The sequence below is a fragment of the Papilio machaon genome, chromosome 18, assembly GCF_912999745.1.
Source record: "Papilio machaon chromosome 18, ilPapMach1.1, whole genome shotgun sequence".
Classification (NCBI taxonomy): domain Eukaryota; kingdom Metazoa; phylum Arthropoda; class Insecta; order Lepidoptera; family Papilionidae; genus Papilio; species Papilio machaon.
In genome coordinates, this window is record NC_060003.1 from 2,617,553 (window position 1) to 2,631,470 (window position 13,918).

The 13,918-nt window shown below is 33.0% G+C and overlaps 2 protein-coding genes across 2 annotated transcripts; one reads left to right on the forward strand and one right to left on the reverse strand.

Annotated features, from left to right (window-relative positions):
* Positions 1-5,961: 5,961 nt before the first annotated feature.
* LOC106715412 (peroxisomal biogenesis factor 3) lies at positions 5,962-9,188 on the reverse strand. The gene is made up of 2 exons (XM_014508697.2): positions 8,964-9,188; positions 5,962-7,610 (listed from the first exon to the last, which is right to left on the reverse strand). Exon 2 carries the CDS (start codon positions 7,387-7,389, stop codon positions 6,271-6,273), a length of 1,119 nt encoding a protein of 372 aa, XP_014364183.2. The 5' UTR covers positions 7,390-7,610; positions 8,964-9,188; the 3' UTR covers positions 5,962-6,270.
* A 262-nt stretch (positions 9,189-9,450) lies between these two features.
* LOC106715444 (proteasome assembly chaperone 2) lies at positions 9,451-10,287 on the forward strand. Its single transcript, XM_014508734.2, has one exon. The coding sequence runs from the start codon at positions 9,544-9,546 to the stop codon at positions 10,285-10,287; it is 744 nt and encodes a 247-aa protein (XP_014364220.2). The 5' UTR covers positions 9,451-9,543.
* Positions 10,288-13,918: the final 3,631 nt, after the last annotated feature.

Below are 13,918 nucleotides of genomic sequence, written 5' to 3' on the forward strand. Positions count from 1 at the left end.
TAGTTAAACTTTTGTACTACTTTGACCCGACGAAGTTCCGTCTCGGATTGTAACAATAAAAAGAAATAAAAAGCATTTAACTGATTCACTATTGGTGCAGACTAATAGAAACGATGAAAAATATAAAAATAAGAAACGTATTTCACAAAGCGTGTCGGAATTTCAATTTCGACGACAATTGTTTTAACTGTCGATGAAACCGAGCCGTGGATGACGGCTTTGTTGGAAAATTATAAACAGCGGACTGGACCGGACCTGTAATGTCGTTTGGTGATTGTAAACATGTGGCTAATGCTCGGATATCGTTCAAATGTATTATCAAATTGTGCAGTGTAGTACAATTACTTTGACAATATACAATGATTCATTAGTAGATTAAGAAAATATTAAACAATTTCGTTGTAGTACATTTTTCATTTAAACACGATTTTCTTTACTGACATTACTTTTTAATAATAATTGAACAACACTAATTTGTTTCGAACTTTATAACGTAAACAAGAATAGTTCTGAGTAAATAATAAAATTATGCTTTACAAGGTTGCTCTCATTTATCTATTAAACATTTTGGTTAAAACGTTAACTAAATCAAATAAGATACCGTTCACATAAACATACATGAAGTTGTTGACTATCGTTTCGTTGGGCAAATAGAAAAAAGGAACTTTCTTCACAAAAAATTATCACAATGACTATCCGGCCTGAATTAAATTAAACATAAATCATCACCCAAAGGAAACGAAACATATGTTAACATAAACAGCGATTTTTACTTACATGAAAACCAATTCTTCAGCACTTATTTCTTTGTATTGAATCAATGATTGATGTAATAAAAAGTTTTTAAATATATATCACTTAAAACGGACGTATGGTGATTTTTAAGTCATAATATGCGAACGACGTGGGATCGGGTGTGCACGATGTACGTTTTGACGGACGCGTCGATAGCCGGTGTAGGCGCGCGCTCGCCGGCGGTGGCGGGTCGCGGAGTATTGGCGGCGCGGATGCGCGCGCACCGGCCGCCTGCCCGCAGCCCGCTCGCGCATGCCCCTTGCCTGCACTGCATTGACGGTGTAACTGCGTGACGGTCTGATGGCATGGTGGCCGTGACGAAGGCTCTATGCACTAGCAAGCTGAATCATGTACAGCTAATGTTTTATGGATGTAATATTTATGTATAAGAATGTATTTCGCAAAACATACTAGTACTTGCAAAAGCTGCAGAGATGCACTTTTCGCTTCATCGTTTTCTCTTTTGAGTGATCTCTAAATATGAAATTGACAAGATAACCTCTAATTTTTATGATTACGTCTCCTGCGAACCTCCTAGTTAATAAACGTAGAATCTTATTGGTCAAATAAAATTCTTTATATCGATTCGTTATCTTCTACCTATACAAATAAAAACCAATATTTGTGTTTGTCTGCTATGCGTGTCTGAACGATATGAAGATCCCGAGAATGTTTCTTTCCCGAAATAATCTTATAATCCAATCAGGATCTTCGCTTGATGGTTAGCGCCTAAGCGTATTTAGTTAAAAGATCCTTGGTATTTGTAAATAAGTAAAGGTAGGTATTTTTTTAGTTCGGAATTATTATTTAACTGCAAAAATAAACGGTTGTACTTACGTGCGTTTAAATAAAGTGTGGTGTTCCGATGAGAAGTATCAATCGATAGGATTTATTTTATAAATAAAAGAACATATATAGGAATAACTTGCTTATTCTATGAGAAAAAGATGATGTTTTGATATATTTTTTAAATATTTATTTATGACGTTGCAAATCCGAGAGATTATTTGACTATATTGGAGGATATTCGTAAATAGCCTAAGATTGATTGCATCAGATAGGCTAGTTTTTTGTTCTATAAATTATCATGAAAATTACAAAGCCACTTATAAAAATTATGTTGATCAAGGTTTTCATTTTAAATTAAAACGTTTTAATTAATACAACTACGAAACGTATGTCACATTTTTAAAATTCGAAATTCAAAATACAAAAATAAATTCGTTCGAATTTAAAACAGTATAACAATTGAAATAATACCATTTAATTTACGGTCACATATTATCCTGTAACAATTCGAGCGAAAGAGTATGAGTTTCCGAGTAGATAATGATCGACTTGTTATGGAAAAACAGTATTAAAATGCAAGCTGGTCACGCTTCCTGAATCATGTCGGACGTAAACCGCTTTTGTTCTAGACTTACGATAGTATTGTAACAAAAACTAGTCACACGTATGTACCTACACGTATTTAATTTCCTTTTCACTGTATAACGAATGCAGACACGTTATAAATAAAGAAAACATTTTTTCCGATTCACAGGAGGTATCGTTTTCCCAGATTATCTAAATATTCTGTCGGACCATTGTGACCAAATGTATAGCGATTTTGTTGAGTAAGCTTACATTCGATTCGTACTTTCCAACTCATAGTAACAATTGGATAACGCTTCTATTACCTCTCGAGCTTATAATAATTACGAAAATAATATAAATGAGTAAAATTAGCGAATTTAAAAACCAATAAAATTCATATCTCTGCATCTGATGTTTTTTTTTATGACGAATAAGTCAGCGCTTGACCACAATCTGAACAAATGATGTAGTGACATAATCGAAAGATGGCACGCGGAAGGCACCGACTTCATTCGTATTTCACAGTATCTATAGAGGATGGCCCGTACCAATGGTTATTTTAAAACGTTATTATAAGTTAAAAATAAAGTCGACAAAACTACTAAGACGGCGATGGTTTGTTCACTTGTTATTTACAAACAACACTTGTTTTTAAATAACACTTGTTATTTATAAGAACTTTTTAAGTTTTAAATACAGCATAGGTCTCATTAAATTCAAAATATTTCAATTGTTAATTTGCACAATAACTTTCCTATAAATAAACATTATTTACATATTATATCCCAATACATGTTTTTCATAAACATGTGTTTTCATTAACCAAACACCTGTGCAAATACATATTATTGTTTTCTTTTTAAAGAGTGACTTAGCTGGCTGAGGCAAAATTCCTTCGACTTTGACGTACGTTAATCTACTTTTTTAATGTAATATTTCGGATCATATTGTTAAACATGATCTACCTATATTGTTATTATTGTACTTCCTATTAAGTACGTGAGAAATGCACTGTTACAATTGACAATTAACTGTCTATTTCAACTCTATTTTATAAATATGCTTATGAACGAAAGTAGTTTGTACAGTACTGGCACATTGTAACCATTTCGACCGTCTTAATGCATCACCTTTGATATTATGTTGAAGGTTTGTTCGCAAGGCATGCAGTTTTGCAACTCGTGACCTTTTTGCGACGTACAAATATAATATGTAGATTGCTAACTTTATAATACAAAAGCTGCTTTTAATTTACCTAATATTATACTACAACCTTTTGCCCGCGACTTCGTGTGCGCTGAATTAAAAAATTAACTTAGAAAGTAAGCTTCCGGACTATGTTCTAAATCTGTGCCAGATTTCAGCGACAGTTATTAAGTAGTTTTAGAGATAGGTAACAAACATCCATCCTTTCAAACACATTTATTATATTAGTATGATATATAACTTTGGTCCTCACTATTCATAAAATCTATATATATATAAAAGAAAGTCGTGTTAGTTACACTATTTATAACTCAAGAACGGCTGAATCGATTTGACTGAAAATTGGTGGGCAGGTAGCTTAGAACCAGGAAACGGACATAGGATAATTCTTACCCCGTTTTTTATTTTTTATTCCGCGCGGACGGAGTCGCGGGTATAAGCTAGTCACTGATAAAATGAAAAAAAGGGTAATAGCAGTTATGTAGGAAATTTCAAGTAAAATCATAATTATTGTAATTTTAAAAAATGTGAAATGTTATCAAAGCATTACTTTCGGTAGCACATGTATGTAGGTGCAGTATCTTAATCTGAGATTAATTTGTTGGTAAGGAACGCTTCTGAATTTACGCGGAAGCTTATCTTATCTTTAATATTATCTTATTTTTAATAACATCAAAAAGAATATATTAAAAATGAAACTGAAATTGCAGTAAGTCGGTAAATTAAAATAATGTCCTGTGTGGTATTTTTCTTTAAATGTTTGGTGACTTTATGATGATGAAAGATATCCTGTCGGCGCAGAGTTCCTGTATACTAATACTAACAGCCCTATCCCCATATATATTATGTAAAAGTGGGATTGGTATAACACGTTTCCTTCTTCCATCTTTTCCTACTAATCTTCAATACAGTTCCGTCTTTTTTACTCGTCATAAGCCTGTTATAAAACTTTGAAGCGCCTGCGAAAATACTAGCAGCTATTTTACATATCTACTAAATAATTTATTGAAAACAGTCAAATCCCAAATTATAAAATTATAATGCGACAAGCTTATCTGGGCAGGTGAAAAAGGCGCTGCTGTCGCGGTTGGTGCTGTCTGAAAATCTTCTTTGTGTGTTACCAATCCTCTGTCGAGTTAAAGGTAGACAACGCATCTGCAGACGCCTATGGACAGAGGTAGCTTTGCTATTTCAGCGAATTCATGTGGCCGCTTGCAACCTTGTAATATAAAAAATAACATTCACTTTGCACATACATATAATTATGCCTTTTAATTGTAAATAATAATAAATTTCTTGCCGCGCACGGCCGCGTTGTGGAATGGTCTGTCCTCGGCGGTATTTCCAAACCACTACGACTTAGGGTCCTTCAAGAAGCGAGCATATCTCTTTCTTAAAGGCCGGCAACGCATCTGCAATTCTCGTAGTGTTGCGGATGTCCATGGGTGTCGATGATCACTTCGGTGTTCGCGCCGCTCGTTTGCCCCCTTCTCATATATAAAAAAAAAAAAATAATTTAAATTTTATTCTTTTTCTAAGTCTTAAGTTTGATAAGCATACAATTAGGCTTTTAACTACTTTTTATAATGTTACTATTCTGTTATTTAAACTGTACCACTAAGACGAAAGAGTCCTGGCTCCTATAATACGGGTCTAGAACCTTGTTGCCTACCCTCAATCGACGAAGGAGGAGACGCTCAAAAAGAGTATATTTAACCTTCATATGCATCTCCTCCTTCATCAAATACATCTCTCCTTCCTTTCCTTATAAGAAAAGGGTGGGAAGGGAAAGAGGACTAAAATTAGGCCTCCGGCACCACACTCATAAGACGAAATGCGGAATTACTGCGTCTGTCTTCTGTGTGGTCGTGGAATTTCACCGGGAGAGCCGACCAATTCGTGCAACTGATGTTGTTGCTGGCGTCTACCACTGTTAACTGACCATTAACGAAAAACTAGTTTCTTTAATCTTTGCCTGGCCGAAAGGCCCCGTTTATTCCGGGTAATCTCCGGAACGGCTGGACCAACGGGACGGGACGGGAAGGTAGCTGATGCACGAAGACATATTTTAGGCTACTTTTTTTTTTAAACTATACGCTGAAAAAAGGTGACTGCTAGTTTTTATGAATTACGTAGCAAGGTATGTGCATTTATCAAAATTTCTTAATTCTGTAATCTTAGATAGTCTTATTTCTTAATCAACGGACTTATCTTCTATTAATCTTTTAACAAGGTTTGTTGTGTAACATTTGAAATAAAATAAATACATAATTAACCAATGCTATTTATTTCTTTCCCTGAAATAAGACACACAAAATAATTTATATACCATATTAAATATACACTCGCAAGTGTTTATTCAATTATTGTGAACATAATATATAACATAGTGGAGCTCCATCTGATGATGATTTACATCCGATATATTTTTGTAATAAACTTAAAACTAAGCCATAGTTCCCAAATTTAAATTATATTCTAGAAAATACAGTCATATTAGGTAACTTTAAATGAAAATTCTTCAAATTTTGTGATTTATACATCTTCTAATATGTATTTTATGTATTTTGACTGACATATCTATACATATGTATTTGGAGTTTTGTTGACAAAAAACAAACAAATTGTATTTTGCGGACATGAGGTATTTGAGTTACGTATAAAGAAAAACTGTTTTTTTAATTTATCTATCAGTCTGTCCACAAATCCGCGTTTAATCTGGTCTTTTTAATTCGGTGCTGAGGAAGTCGAGGTCAACCGCTAAGTACATAAATAAATATTGTATAAAAGTTTTTTAATATTTGTGAAGATAAATAATTTTGGATTTTTTAGAGACGCAGTATCACTCCGAGTTTTTGTTGAAAAAATTTTAAAGTTACCCAACTAGTTTTTTTAAAAATAAATCATACATATTTATTCGTTGCTAAACACTTCATATATGTTGGCACCTAACAGTTTCATCTTGTCATTCAAGGTCAACTGTTGGGTTAAAATATCTGGAATGTTAGATTGACCCTTACTCGTGTTCTTTGTAATGAGCTCATTTATAGCTGGTAGTAATTTTACAAAGTGAATTTCAACTTTGTTAACATCAACAAAGTCTCTCCCAGCACCTAGTTTCAACGCTCCGTTAGTTATCACATGATCCTCTGCCACTTCTAAATGGTTTTTATTCGTTGGCACAAATTTTTCTACAAATAAATTGGCAACTTCATCTACAACAGTTGAAAAGCATCTCGTAACTGAAGACATTGTTACCGATGTCACTTCATCACTTTCTAAAACGTCCATCGTTTCTTTCACAAGCGTGTCCAACTTGGCATCCGTTATTTCCGTATGTTGAACTAAATAGTGAACCATTTTTTTCACAGGATCCCCGTCGGTTGTATCCGTACATAATATAGTTTGTATCGACCAGAACATTTGCTCAACTTCTTGTAATGTTATTTTCTTTTTCAATGAAATTGGCTCCACAACTCTTTTAACAGCCTTTTCTATTTGTTTCACTAAGTCTTCTACTCCTTGCCCTACGAAATGGTGGCATAGAGACAGGTACTTAGCTTGTAACTCACTGCTAATTTGAGGTCCTTGCTCATCTACTGAATCACGGTACAAATATCCACCAACAATGTTCAATTGAACTCTCAAAGTGACTTGAAGTATAGATAAAGCGTATACCAAAACACAAATCCTTGTGAATATCATAACTTTCATCTGCTCCCATAACAATAGTTTATTTTCTGGATTATCCTTCAATTTTTGTACAATTTCTTCAGTATTTAATATACCCAAAATACTTTCAGACACAATCTTTGATAGAGATAGAATAGTCTGATTGCATGTACGTTCAGTACTTTCAAAGTGTTGTTTCTTCCGTGTCATTTCAAAGAATTTTTTGGCTTCTTTCTCCTGCCATTCTCTCAGCTTCTTTTGGGCATAGCTCATTAGTAAGTACACTGTACCAAAAACAGCACCTGTTACAAAGAACTTCCGTCTGTGACGGTGCAAGAAGTTTCTGACAGTAGAAAACATTATGTATTATATTAATTTTAATTTGTTTATTACTGGAATTCAAGAGGTGCTTCAGAACGATACTTGGTAGTGTTCATGAGACGTCTTGTTATGAAAGTAGTTGCATCGATAAACCGTTCAACACAGTTCATGATGCATGTTTCAGTTTTTGAATCGAGACGGTTGGACGGCCGTCCCATACATGTCTCCCAGCAAGTGTCTGTCAAACCATGCACCAGCACCTGGAAAGTTAAAAATGACCTTGATTATATTTTTTACATTTATAAAGTTGAGTTTTTTATTAATTATAAAAACTATAAATTATTTCAGACAATTTTATAAACTTCATTGTAGTGTTGTAATAATGTCAAGGAAAATATATCTTGTCTTATATTTTCCTCTTGTTCTATTAACTTAAATGAGTTTCAACATTCATATTGAGAGTATTTATAGGTGGAGTCATAATAAAGGGATTCTACTGTATTTAGGCTTTTTTTAAAGCATTACTTTTTTAAATTTGATTAAAAATTTAAATTGATGAAGCATTTATTAATTTATTTCCACATTCTTTCATTTATTGTATTTAAGGAAATCATCTTCCATTAATACTGAGTTACTATTACAGTAGACCCATGGTAGTCCGACAAACTTTTCGCAGGGCAGTGATGAACCATTTAATTAGTTGGATTATAGAGCATTGCTTACTCCCCACTACAGTTTGTTTTTTTTTTTTTTATCAAATAGTACCTCAATATCTGACAAGCTACAGATTCAATAAGAATATGTTATTTTCTTAAGTACAATTCATACTTTACTAAAATTAATGTTATTATTTCTTATAAAAATACTTACAAAAAATAGTAACTTTTCATTAGGAAACAATTGTGTACAAACAAATGTCCCTTAAATTTCAAATATCAAATAACCCTTAAATTTTAAAACTAAACCATTATACCCTTAAAATTGAATCTATCAATTTTTAAAGCATGGAAATGTTGGATAACAAGGGGGGCTGGAATACTATAGGTCAACTATACACGTCACATTACAGTACAAAGTAAATATTGTGAATTGAAAATTCGGAAACTAAAAGAAATTGTACAAATTTACATTACCTATGACAATAATTTACCAACTTTGATATTATAACTCAAGCCAGTAACCCAGAGGGGTAGACAGAGACCACAAAACAAGAGATATGATACCTCTCTCGCTTCTTCTTCTTTAATACATCTATGTATAAATTCAGGCCGGTTTCGGGGGCGATTTGAACGGTAAAATTCCGTCTAGGACGTATATTTTAATAACACTGCTAGTTTTATGTTGTTTAAAAAAGCAGCATGAGAAGTTTTATAAAAATTACCATATGCTAATTATATAATTAGCCATTACACAAATTTATATTGCTATTTAAGTCGGTTATTAACACGCAAAGCATACTAACAAGCTTCAAAATGGGCAAAGGTCAAAGAGTATCAAAACGAACTAACAGAAAGATTTATCGAGCGATGGCTGTACTCGAAAGTTCTAAGCGGTAGAATAACACTAGTTTATCAATCTTTATGTTTTTTTAAAACTTAATAAATGATAATAACCTGGAAACGTTGTTTCTGCGTTTCAGCTAAAATGAAGTCTTCAAGTTGTGGGTCAACAGTTTCTTTTTCGGTCATAATCAGAAGAACTTCAATAAAGTAACTTCTTCGTATTATTATCGAAGTATAATTAACAATTTCACAGATTTTTTTTACAAAAAATTAACACCAAACCATATTACAAAAGCCAACAAGAACAAGAAAAGACAGTTTGACTTTGACAATCATCGAGCGCCATCTATGTACATTAAAAATTAAACCACCTAATTAATTTCACGGACGTAATACACACTTTTTTATCAAAATGATTTTTATTTTTCATATACGGCGGAAAAATTAAGACAAACAAAATGAATTCACTTGATTTTATAAAGAGAAACGACTTCGATCCCTTCTATACTTGTGTAAATCTGTCAACCCTTTCATCATTTGTCTATCTGTTGGCTTAAATTTCTACTAAAAAATGCCTATCAATCTGTCTGTCATCTGTCAATGTCAATTGTAATTATCAAAACGGCATCTCATTGTGGTTTGTTTTTGTTGTAAATATTATAAAATAAACCAAGTTCAAAATCATCCAAAAATGAGTCCAAGTCACTACTGGAAGTTTATCGATGAAAGCGACTTATCGGGATATAGTTTAATAATCCCTAGCGTGGCCGTGGGTAATGTTGGCCAACTTGCATGTGATTTGCTTATTTCGTCTTTGAAGATGAAGAAAATCGCTACAGTGTACAGTCCGGCGTTTATACCAGTTTTAGGATATGATCCATATGATTTAAAATCGAAGAGCTTGTCAAGTTCTTGTGAAGTCTACATCTGTGATTCAAGAAAAATTGTTGTCTTACAGATAAGGGCACCTTTGGTTTACAAATTCGCACAGTCATTTCTAGAGAATATAGTGCAAATATTTAAAGAGAAAAATGTACAGAATGTCGTACTTTTGACAAGTAGCTATGCCCATGAAAAAAAACATATTAGTACTTCGCCATTTCGATACATATGCACAGAATCTACTCCTTATGACAATGAAGTGAATGAACTGAAATGGACTAAACACGATCAAGAAGAAGGTAGACTGAAGATTTTTGGTGGTGGTTTTGCATCAATGTTTTTTGAAATATGCAAAAATAAATCACTGCCATGTTTCATACTTTATAAGTTTTGTTCTGAAGGTGATAATAGCCCAGACGCATATGATATGGTTTATCATTTAAATAAAATATTGCCATTGTTTAGTCAAGACAAAGATTTCTCTTCACAATTAAAACAACCTGTTTCTTGGAAACTATTATTTGGTAGACCACCACCTAAAGATATTTATTAATAAAATAATTTTTATTTTTTTTTGTCTTTTTTTTTATCTCATTTATGCCCTATATAATTATTGAACTTCAGTAAGTCTGAATTTCCTACTAAATATTTAGGTTTACATAACACATGCTTTGCAAAACATAGTATCACTGGAATAAATGATAAATTAAAGAAGGTAACATTAAAGATACAACCCACATTTACACATAAATAATTTGTGAGGAAAAAATTGTCAGGTCAGGTATATTAGGGTAGGTTTGTAATCTCTACCTTGTATTTATATTTTATTTAACTTACTAACATTATAATTGTGAAAGTTTAGATGGATGGATGTTTGTTTGAAGGTATGGAGCGGCTCAATGGATCCTGTTGAAATTTGGCACAGATGTAGAACATAGTCTAGAAGAACACATATGCTACCTAATATGTTTTTTATTAATTCCGCGCAGACGGAGTCGCGGACGACAGCTAGTTTTTATGATAACTGATATGCTTCTAATTTCGAAAGTATGAGTATCAGTTGTCAGACTTTTGCTAAATAAACATAATCTATATTATCTATATACTAGCTTTTACCCGCGACTCCGTCCGCGCGGAATAAAAAATAGAAAACGGGGTCCTATGTCCGTTTCCTGGTTCTAAGCTACCTGCCCACCAATTTTCAGTCAAATCGATTCAGCCGTTCTTGAGTTATAAATAGTGTAACTAACACGACTTTCTTTTATATATATAGATAGATATAGATATAAAAGAATGTCGTGTTAGTTACACTATTTATAACTCAAGAACGGCTGAATCGATTTGACTGAAAATTGGTGGGCAGGTTAGAACCAGGAAACGGCCATAGGATAATTTTTACTCCGTTTTCTATTTTTTATTCCGCGCGGACGGAGTCGCGGGTAAAAGCTAGTTAAAAATAGTTGACAGAGCTAAGTGAAAGAGACTAATTAGGATACCAGACCCCAACACAATAAGGGATACAAGCTAGGCAAGAGAGTTTATATTAAAGTTGCTCTATCATAGCACCATAGTAATACTAAACACTAAAGTTGTTTGGATGATAACAGTAATATATTCCAACGATAGGCGACCCTCGGACCCAACATTAACGTTTATTACGTTTCCGAGTGTACTGTCGACTATTATAATAATGACTATGTACGTTTGTTTTAATTATAAATGTATATATTTCGTATTCTTATCTGAATGAACAGTAAGTTGCTTAAATATTTTTTTTTAATTGTAAGACAAAGCAATTATGATATTTTCCATAAGACTATAATTCGATAATGAGACTCCTTCGCTAACTACTTTGAGTCTTTGTAATCAGTAAAAAGAGTAAATTCTGCCATTTTAATAGCTCCTTAAAGCGGTACCAGGTACGGAAAGTCAGAGCACTATAAAATAAGTAAAATTAAAAGTGATCGTCCTAACAATGAACCGCTTGCCTTTTTTCACAGATTTGAATCAGAGTACAAATTTTAGTAACGAATGTTAATAATCGTGAAATAATTAGAGAAATTAATTTAATTATGCATATTTACTTGACTTTTTACTGCCGAAACAGTTGTACGAAAACTAACTGTCTCTATTTTTTCAAAGACAATGAGGTGGACGAAAATATATTAAAAGAGGTTAAAACGAAAACGACACTATTGTTTATCTGTGAGCTGAAATTGGGTCTTTGGGGAGTTTCACAATGAAAGTAAATTGCGCGAGATACGTCGTGCCATTATTTTAGCTCGTAACAGTATTTTGAATACAGCTTAACTATTTGCTGATTGCTTATATTTGTTTTGTGAATAGACAATTATCTTAACTGTATTGATAATTTTATTAAAAAAAATCGAGTATAAAATTAATGTACTAAAATACTATGTGATGGGATGTACGTAAATATTGATTTACTGTCATCGGTATGATTAATTCATTGGATTTATATGTGACAATAATTTTAATTTTTTCGTATATGAGGGTATTTTAAAATCTTTTCAAATCTGTCGCGCGGGCATGAGCGAATAATATCAAACAGAGCCGTGTATTTCAGGTTTGCGTGGTTAAGTTCCGACGTTCAATTTTAATATAAAAAATAATAACTTTCGGAAAGTTTTGGTGTTGTTATCTTTGTTAGTGCTGGTAGTGAGAATTTGTGATAATACGGAGTTGTAACATCGTGAATGTCATTACGAATTTTATCTGCCATCACATCTATTTAAATATTGAAAATTGTCGATCCTGTGAAAGCTAGAAGGAGCATCAAGTGGTAAGTGAACTTTTGCAGCACTGTCAACCAACTTTGACCGGACGCCGATCCTGTGTTGTTCGGCACATGAGATATAAATTATGTATTAAGGAATAAGATTAATGTAACATTGATAATGAACAGCGATAATTATACAAACGTACTAGGCTGCCCCGACAACATACGATGACGTCATAATGCACAAGAAAAATGTAGAGATATTAAATTTCTTCGTTTCATCTGATCAGTGACTTGCTGCGAAATATAGTTTTAATCCCCTTCTTGTATCACTTCTTTAGGTCATATAGAATGGCTAGCAATTCATCTCTTAGGACTATTTTATCTCATGCGTTTGTTTAAAGAAGGTAAAGGTTGGATGATACTTGTTTCATTGGCGCAAAAACGTAAGCTGTTCTATGAAAGAAACAATTCCACACAGTTTATTATTCCCGACACTTGTCAATGGAATTTTGTAATCTTTCACAAATAAATAAGTAGATAAGAACAATACAAAACCTCAACCTTTTTCTTCAACAATTCGTTTTCAACATAATCTTTTTTGTTTTAATTCGTTTTTTTTTGTAAATGAAATCGTAATGACTCTTGTTGGAATAAAATGGAATAGGTTTAATCAGGCGACGGAACGGCAACCGGGGCTCATTCAACCACCTAATTACTAACAATGACAGGCTATTAGGCAGCACGGCAGATTGGATTGCACGCTTTATACCCTTCTATCCAATAAAAAGGTGTTTCGTTTAAATTTAATAGGTGTACATTTGTTTTCCTACTATTCATTATGATTTGAAAATGACAATCGTTACATATTTTGTCTGAATGACAGGAAGATAACGTTTTACAGGAATACAGTTATGCATAGGTCATAGATTTATGCCTTTAGACAGAGCGGTCGGAACACAAAAGAAAAAGGCCTCAGAAGGCCTCAGGCCGGAGGAATAAGTCTATGTGTTTATGTATGTAAGTCCTTTCATTATTTTGCCTAGACGACATGATCGCTCTTGGCGAACATTGTCGGTAGATTTTTCCTTTAATAAATCATCGTATAATATTTATATTAAGCATTTAATCTTTTTTTTAAACGGCCTATAATTTTCCTTTTTTTTTTTTCTATATGGTAGTTTACTGAACATTACGGCAATGTTACAAGAGATTTCTCCATAATAGTCCTTAATGGTGAGTAATGCGAAGCGTTATGCTAGTACGAGGAAAGCTCGTATGATTTACTTCCTTTCTCTTGAAATTACACATCCATTACAAATAATGCAAACTTCCTGTTGTTCTGCACCCAGCAGTCGTGTATAACGTCACATATGCTCATACGTTTTCGTTAGACATAACATAAACGTAAGAAAATATATTTATTTGATAAAGAGAATTACAT

Bases quoted from the DNA above. Each gene is read 5' to 3' on its own strand.
- LOC106715412 (XM_014508697.2), bottom strand. From the start codon at position 7,389: ATGTTTTCTACTGTCAGAAACTTCTTGCACCGTCACAGACGGAAGTTC.
- LOC106715444 (XM_014508734.2), top strand. From the start codon at position 9,544: ATGAGTCCAAGTCACTACTGGAAGTTTATCGATGAAAGCGACTTATCG.